Consider the following 9,030-nt stretch of genomic DNA (forward strand, 5'->3'; position numbering starts at 1 on the left):
ACTTCCACACCATGGTAGGAGGCGGTGGGCGACCGATGTTAGGTGGTGAAGCGGCGGTCGGAGCTAGGGTTTGGGTGCCGGGGCTCGAGGAGGCACGTGTCGATGGAAGTGTGTGGACTGGCTGGTCCATGACTTCCACATTAAAAAGGACGCGTATGAGGGAGCTGGGTGGTTGACTTGCAGGGCACGACGGGCGTGCGGATTAAATGAGGTCGGTGGGAAACAGTTGGACAACCAACAGGCAGGGTAGGGGTGAGCGACGCGCGCGCGTCCTTTCAGTGTCCGTATGTATGCGGGTCTGGCCCAAAATTGCACAAGTTTTGAGTCGAGACGGACACTGGATGAACATTATTTACGGTTGCTCCCGTGCATTGGGCCATGACCTACATCTATAGCTGGCAAAATGGGTCAGGCCAATCAAGCCAGCCCGTGAGCACGCCGGCACGACTTGGGCCATGCCTGGGCTTGGAGGCTGGGCACACGGGCCAGCACGACACGACCCTTTTTTTATAGATTTTTTTTATATACAAATGTTCAAAATACAACCCAATAGGCCGAAAAAGCAGCCCAACATGTTGAAAATATGCAGCCCAATGTGCTAAACGTGCCACGGGTCGGCCCGTTTATTAGCTGGGTCGTGCCTAGGCTGGAGGACACAACACGTGGGCTGGCACGGCTAATAATTGTGCCATGGCGGGCCGTGCCGTGCCAGGCCCGATTAGGGTGGGCCGTGCCGGACCGGCCCGTTTAGCCAGCTCTGCCTATATCCATTTTGATCCAAACGGACGCGGTCAGATGAAATGGGATTGTGCCTTGGGTTGGCCTTAGACTGTGCCATGGACGATTTGAAGGACGGTATTGGACACAACCTGAACTCCTGTGCAAGGAAATTCGGTTTAAGCGAAGCGTAGACTTGTAGGAACTGCGCGTGCTCAGCCATTGGGGATAGGAAGATGAGAAGCATTGGAGGCCTAAGAGCATCTCCAGCCGCGTCCCCAACTGGCCCCCTAGGCCATTTTTCAGCGCAAGCGCCAAAAAATCGGCCCAGTCGCGCCCCCAGGACCTTGTTTATCGCCGGTTTGGGCCGAAATAACAGCCGGCGAACCCGAGCCCCCCGGGGGCCGTCTGGGGGCGGCGGCTGAAGCAAAAAGGCGTGTGGGTCCGCTCTGTCGGTGAGAGACGACACTTTTTCCTGCGGATCCCCTGATTTTCCCCTCCATTTTTCCTCCACCACTCCCCCCCGTCTGCTCGCTTGAACCAGATGTCGTCGACGGCCGCGCCAACTCCCACGATGACCCCAATGCACGCCGCCAACAAGCCCGAGTGATGATGCCTCCACGACGCCCAACACAGAAGCTGCGTCGACGACGACCAGCCCGGGCATGCCGTCGTTTGATACATTGCCTACGCGTCCTTCCTTTTGAACGCCGAACTTTCGAGTATGATTGATCGTCGAATTGTGGTATGGTGATCGCCGAACTTGTGGCGTCTTTTTTTGTAGCGGGAAATATCATGTTTGAATTTATACGCGTCTTGGGGCCGAACTTGGAGGCGTGACTGAAAACTAGATCGCCCTCGGGGCCAAAAACGCGCTGGCCGAAGGGCCAAACCACAATTGCCGGTTGCGCCTGAGGGCCGAACGAGTGGAGATGGACGCAGCTTCGGTGCCTTAAAGGCACCTGCCTTTGTGTCACTGACATGTGGGCCAGCCACCTGTTGAGCCAACATGTCATAGACACAATGGTAGGTGCCTCTAAACCATCACGTCCCCGGAGATCCCCATGTGTGATATGAGTAAAATAAGTCAAAATGGTTTCAAATCAAATCAGCACTATGCCATATTGCCATCCATATATTTCTTTAAAACTCCAAAATGCAGGCTTGTCAGTTCCACACATGTGTACTCTACGAGTAGTGTACACATACAACAAATTTAAGAGGCTTTTGAATTGTAGCACCACAGGCGGGAGGGTGGGGGCAGCAGAGCACAGATCACGGACCCAGTTCTCCTTTCCTGCCACCAGCGGCAGGGCAGTCACTGCACCCTATTCTATTGTACTGTCGGGGACAGCCAGATAAATTTCAAAACTTTGATGTCCCGTTGCTCCAACTGTTGCTATTTGACGCCACATCCTTATTTCCAAATTTAAAAAGTACGCTGCATCCTCATCCGGTTTCACAGTGATCTTCAGCTTGAAGCAAAACTAGCTGGGTTTTGGAACCAAAGTGTTCTTCTGTTCATGAGAAATTTTATACATCGACACTCTGAAGACAAGTTCAGAGTAGGTTCAGATTCGCATGAGGTCTCTGAAATTTGAGAGATCTAGTTCTAAACAACAGGAGCAGCAGCAGTATATATTACAAAAAACTGAAAAAACAAGATGAGAAATACAGAGAAGAATCCGCGACAGGAAGAATCTCATGCGTTATTTCCAGCATGGCCACCACCTAATCCTGCGGATCTCTCAGCATCATCGCCAGCTTCTCCGGCCTGTTCCTCCGGCCGCCGCCCGCGGCGTCGGCCTTCTTCTCCTTGGACGGCGAAGCTGGGAAGAACAGGTGCCCGAAGCCGAACACGTTGATCACCGGATCCACGCGCACATTGGTCGAGTACGAGCGCTCCATGCCCCTCGGCCGCGGCCGCCGCAGGCCGCCGACGCCCCCCGCGGCGGGCGTGCTCGAGCACCGCTCCAGGCCCCGGAACACCACGCGCCCGGACGCGCTGACGCGCGGGCTCTCGGCGGCTATCGCGGGGCGCCATGGCCGCGCGGGGCCGCGCGGATGCCACGGCGGACGGGAGTTCCTGCCGGAGTCCGAGGAGGAGGCCGAGGACGACGAGGAGGCCCGGGTCAGGAGCGGGTGCGCGCACGCCTGCTGCTGCTGGCGCTGTTTCGGGGCCGCGGCCGCGGCGGCGCCGTTCCTGCAGCCGCCGGCGTTCTTCTTGGACATGAGGTGGAGGAGGCTCGCCACCGGCGCGGAGCGCGTCCGCAGGGGTGGGCGCGACGGCGGCGGCGGGCGGCGCGCGTTCCTGCCGGAGTCGGACGAGGAGGCCGACGAGGACGAGGAGGAGTCGCGCGAGAGGAGCGGCCGCGAATGCGCCTCCCGACGCCCCACGGACGCTTCCGTGCGACCCTTGGTCTCGCCGGCTTTGGGCTTCTTTGTAACGAGGAGGAGGAGATCACGCCACCGCCGCCCAGCACACCGCGGCGCGCGGGGAGAGGCGGGCTCCGAGGGAGGCTCCTCCTCCGGGCACGGCGGAGCCGAGCAGGTCGAGGCGGGATTCAGCAGCGGGAGGAGAGGCACGAGCTTTCCGTCCGAGAAGAGCTCGTCAGCGGCGGAGAGCGCGGCCACCGCCGCCGGGATGCGGAACTCGAAGTCGCCGTCGTCGTCTTCAGCGCCCACCGGAGGTGCCGGCAAGGGCGCGATGGACGCGTGGAACGAGAAGAGATCCGGCGAGGTCACTGCGGCGACGGCGGCGGCCATTAGCGGCGTCGGTGGAGCATTAACGCTGGAGGTGGTTGCCGTCGGTGGTCTGTGTGCGGGGGCGAGGGAGGAGGGAGTTGTTTAACTTCGTCGTCGCCGTGTCAACGAACGCTGGAGTATATAAGCGGGTCGTTTCTGGGTTACCGGGTCTGAAGCGAAGGCGGCTCTGGGCCCGGGAAGAGGGTATACGAGGCAACCGATGGATAGTGCGTGTGCCGACGTCGGGGGTGGTTGACCAAAACCTTTTCTTTTTTTGCGGGTCACCAAACCTGTTTGTACTCACTGTTAGTAGTATATTTTATTTTATTTTTATTTTGAAAACAACTATATTTGTATCTTGCACTATACAGTTGTGCAACCGTGCAGGCCTCACCCTTTTTTAATCTAAGGAAAAAAAGAAGAAGATGGAGATTATGCGCGTCACAGAGACATCTAAAGGTGGTATTTTTAATGATAAATATTCAATGATTATATATTTTGTACTTAATATTCATATGTGATATCACTATAGTAGTATGACATATGAATAGCCAATATATTTATATGTATATTAATTTTTTATAAATAGCCAATATATTTATATGTACTTAAAGCGTGCATTTGTAAGTATTATATGCGCATTAATGTCATGTTTTTGGTCTACATTACTAAGTGTTTCTATGAAAAAGATTCATAAGTATTGTGTGACAATAATCTTTATTTGGAAATCATTTGCCACATGAATCTTTGTTATACTAGCATATATTGTACCATGTGCCAATACTGAAAATTATAGTATACACAACCAAAATGGAAGATATAGAGAGCATTAATTGACAATATTATATCGCCTTTTATTTGGTGTTGTTTTGTTGTACTAGTGATATGATTTGTTTTCCTATTTTAAAAAGTAAAAATGCCCATATTAGTCCTACAAGATCATAGACATCATCTTACCTCCCAATATGTAATGGCAATATTTCCATTGGATTTAAAAAAATAATGAACTACTCATATGTTATATTTTATGGGCCGTGGACCAATAAATCTGAATCTCGACCGAGTTAAAATTTTGAGATCTAGTTCCATGGCTAGCCGAGTAGAAGAATCACCAGTAAAATCTAACCATCTAAGCTATGCTTAGTTCGTCTCACTCGTACTCTCAATGTAAACGAAATACATATGAGAGAGCCTATGTAGAACAGAGGCAGAACACGGCCGATACATATGAAATGCCCCTAGTCTCTAGTTTGCCGTAGCCGATTTGCAATGTCTATGATCGATGCTCATCTTGATTAAGCTTAAATAAAGCTGCCTAATTTCCTAACACCATATATGTTTAGTAGCCTGTAAAGAACCTGAAAAAAATGGAGCGTGTTAAAAAAAAGGGGTTCTTCTCTATATTTGCAAAAGGCAAACTCTTATTTAATGTGGCTTGGGACGTTTTACGGGAGTGAGCATGTGATGTGATCGAGTGGCAGAGCATGCAAAGGCAAACATTCTCGCTCGCCTGATTACACACGTATCATGCACGAGATTTGGTCGGCCGGGTGAGATCGACCTAAAAAAAAAGACCAAACCTAAAGGCTAATCCTTGTTGGCTTTTCTTTATAGAAAAAACTCCGTGAACACCGGGCGTCCGTGCCGGGACTCGAACTCAAGTGAGATCGACCTCGTTCCTTCAAAAGATGCGTGGCATCCAATGGCGAATTCACTGTAATGAGCTCCTGCACATATTAATTGTTAGTGACCCTTTTCAGTATACGTACATGCACGAATTGTAAGATCGGCTACGGAGTTGAACAAATCTAGTACGTACGTATCACGGCCGGGAGAAGATGGCAGCATTGATACACACTGACACACACACTCACCGAAGAAGCTCTTTCAGCGAATCTTTCGTGTACGCACGATGCAGTCGTGTCGCCGTAGAGCGTTAAAGACGCGCAGGTTTGCCTCTGCAGGTACTACGGGTGTGTGTCGTTCGTTGAAGGTTTATGCTTTTTTTTAACGTTTTTCTTCCCTTTTCTGTTTTTTTTTTATTTTTGTTCCTTTTGCATTTTAATTCATGAACATTTGAAATAAGTGACTTAATTTTTAAAATTTTATAATATTTGTTAAGTTCATGCATATAAGTAAAGTTCACCAATAATTTTAAAGTTTGTGAACATTTTTAAAATTCCTGAAGTTTACTTCAAATTTGTAAATGTTTTTTAAATTTGCAAGCAACTTTTTGAAAAAAAATATGATTTTTTTTATTTGCAACAGAGTCAAACGGAGGATTATTTGCTTCTTTTTCTCACGGAAAATCGTGCAGGAGACTTTCATTTGGCACAGCTCCTAAGAGATAAAGGAAAGAATAACTCGTCTAAGAGCCCATATGTCCGGCTAAATAAGATGTGTTCTGAGAGCAAGATGAATGAGCTCCTCGATCAGAAGAGTAGTCATCAGGAGGGGACTTAGTTTAGTAATCCAAGTTTTGTTTAAAAAAGTCAATGAACATCTTTTGATTTAACGGACTTTTCAAACAGAATGATGGTTGTCTTTTTGTAAGATAGGAGCATATCGAACGGGAAAAAAATGCTAGCCGGGCGAGTGGAGCAGGGCAGCCAAGCTGAGCAAGCGGGAGCTTCGTGGGCCGATCCATGTGAACGTTATAGCAGCAATTCCATGGTTTCAGCGTGTAATAGGAGCTCCCGACAGGCTCACACTACGACCACCGGCTGACACCAAGGTTGAAATGAGTAAGGACACCACAACCACGCATCAAACAACTTCACTCTCATCTCAGAACAAATATCGTCTCTAGTGGCACACCAACATGATATATGAACGAAGAACACACACCATCAAAACATAATTAAAATCCAAGCCAACGGGGATAAAACCAAATGAAACAACGACCACAATAACCTTCAATAGTGACCACAATAACATGCTAGAGAAAAAGACAATCTCATGAATGAAGAACGACGCGGCGAAGCGCCCATTGGCCTCTAGTAAGTTCACAAAGCTCCCTAAATTTGGAGCCCCCTCATTTCATTGAGATCTTCAATTTGAGACTGGATACAAGAATCTAACTAGATCGTTTGGTAGGTCCCCTTGGCAAGTGTATGGGTGGTGTGAGCCTTGGTTGGCAATAAGGAAGCACCGCTTAGGACACATTTAATACCAGCAAAACCCACACGGTCAACAACACATGTGGCTACCTCAAGTGTGTGTACTCATTCGGCCCCGCAAGTCACCGACTCTTGATCTAGGGGTGCCAAGTTTCATTTGGCCATCAGTGTCTCATGCTTCATTCTTTTATGACGGGAAACTTCATCCTTGAGGTTACAACAGTAAATCAGTGGTTTGGCAATCTTCCTTGCAAGGGGTATGTCCCTGGTCACAACATGTTCACAAACAAAAGTTCTGACCTACTGGGGTGCGACACTTAGGAGGCTCTTCAAAACATTTGAGGTTATCCAACTTGTGCATGTTTGGTCTTTTGCGATTTTATTCACAGAGTTTTGGTGGAACGTCAAGATGCAAAAAGTGGAGTTAGAGACGACAAGCTCAACGATCTTCAACTTCACTTGTATGAACATGGAGTTTGTGTTTTTTTATCTGATACTTTCGTTATTTGTCGAATGAAGTCAGATCGTTTATTAAAGATGAAATTGTCATGAATTCCAAGGTAGTTTAGATTCTCATTGTTTGTGCAGGTGTAGAATGTGCCATTTATATAGGATATTTTAGATGTCATGAGATTCTTTATCCCACCAATAGCTTCACCACACGGTTGTGAACAAAAATGTGAAAAATGAAATACACATAACCGCTCATTTCAAAGGATTGTAGTATTGCCAACCAGCGCATAATATGTACTTGCCTACACACACTCGTGTGCCTGAAGCTAATCTTGTGGATGCTAGACATCAGAGTTCCTCCAGAGTTTTTTGGGCTAATTTTTAATACCTTTGATTCCGCCCACCACTCCTAATGTTGCCTAGACCTCACCATTGTCTCCATTGTAGTGTTAGCATGTCATATCGATGTCACTACATGCAGTACACTCCTTGAGATATGGATCTTACAAGCAAAAGATCCACACAACAAGAAGTGCGCTGGGAATCACAACCACCACTGCATGATCTGCACGAAATCCATAATTACGTCTATGTGTTGTTTGTATCACTCATATTGAAATTTCCCGCCTGGTCGCCATGAAGACCCATCATCACTTGTATTTTCTAGTACATATGGTTCAATTTCTTTCATTGATGATGTTCCTCCACCAAAACCTCCAGGAAGTTTCTCTTGTTTTGTTCTTGACGATGCACTCTACGGGACATAGATTCTATAGGTTGCATTAGGTTAGTTGTGGAAAGACATCACCTCCACTCTTATTTTCCATCACTTAGTAGTTAGTACTACCACAACAACACAACAACACGAGGCTAAATATGTAAAATTTTGAACGAAAGAATTTTTTATGTGCAGAATCTCCACAAGGAACTCAACAATAATATTGTAGGTTTCAAATGGGTATGGATGTGTTTCTCATGGCTTTCTTTCTTATGCTTCTCCCCGAGCGCAAGGTAGAGCCATCTTACAGAAGATGTCGTTTGTGCTTGGCTATCACATCAAGACAAGTATGCTTGGTTTTGTGCCCAAAGGTTGGATTTCCAATGTTTAGGCAAAACAAAAGATAGACTACCAGTTTGTTGTATCAATATATTTTGCCAATTTGTAAAAACTTGAGAATATTTGGCAAGTTTGGGAGTTGTCGAATGTTGGCAAGGATTTTTGGCTCCCAATCCAGCAATGCTTTGCATGGAGAATGTGCCAAGGTTCCCCCCACCATCGCATGTGGCACATGCCATCATGTCTAGCAAGCCTACTCTATTTCTCATGCGCGTCTGACATAGGCCCTAAAAATTGAAAAATCATAAGATATCTTGTATTGGCGGAAAGTAATATGGGATGAAACGGATATGAAATACATAATTTGAGCCCAATACGATAGGATTGAGCTAAAGACTACACCACAGATTCCACATGTTAACATCGCAAAGTTTCAATCCATGTGATCCTTATAATTTTGTCTTGCTGGATGGATAGCTAGATGTTTTTTTATCTGATTAACATGATGTCTCCTGGGGAGTTGCTTGACGTAGAATTTCTAAGGAATATATAATTGGTATTAGTATAGACTTGCCAAAAAAGTAATGTCACTAACCTGTTTGCTCCAAGTGGCTTTTGTGCTCCTCGAACTATGTTTCCCTGAGGTATGTATGTGTGATATGTGAGCTAATTGGGCACGACTATAGCCACACATTTTGGGCCAATAACAAATTTGCAAGAAGGCATGTCTAACATGAAAGCTAGGGTGATGGCCAATGCCGCAATCACCATAAAAGACTCAAGTCGGCCATATGCGAGTGCTACCCTAAAAAATGTCCAATCTAGATGATGGATCATCTTGTAATCCCTGAGGACTGCAACCTACGAAATTTCTGGAAGACACTATTGTCCATAAATGATTAACATTATGGAGGGAGACGGAATGCTCTAGAGCCAACC

At 47.1% G+C, this 9,030-nt stretch overlaps 1 protein-coding gene across 1 annotated transcript; it reads right to left on the reverse strand.

Moving 5' to 3' along the window:
* Positions 1-2,213: 2,213 nt before the first annotated feature.
* LOC123054587 (translation initiation factor IF-2-like) lies at positions 2,214-3,742 on the reverse strand. Its single transcript, XM_044478386.1, has one exon. The coding sequence runs from the start codon at positions 3,481-3,483 to the stop codon at positions 2,449-2,451; it is 1,035 nt and encodes a 344-aa protein (XP_044334321.1). The 5' UTR covers positions 3,484-3,742; the 3' UTR covers positions 2,214-2,448.
* Positions 3,743-9,030: the final 5,288 nt, after the last annotated feature.

Source organism: Triticum aestivum, chromosome 2D, assembly GCF_018294505.1.
Source record: "Triticum aestivum cultivar Chinese Spring chromosome 2D, IWGSC CS RefSeq v2.1, whole genome shotgun sequence".
NCBI classification, from domain to species: Eukaryota; Viridiplantae; Streptophyta; class Magnoliopsida; order Poales; family Poaceae; genus Triticum; species Triticum aestivum.

Bases quoted from the DNA above. Each gene is read 5' to 3' on its own strand.
- LOC123054587 (XM_044478386.1), bottom strand. From the start codon at position 3,483: ATGGCCGCCGCCGTCGCCGCAGTGACCTCGCCGGATCTCTTCTCGTTC.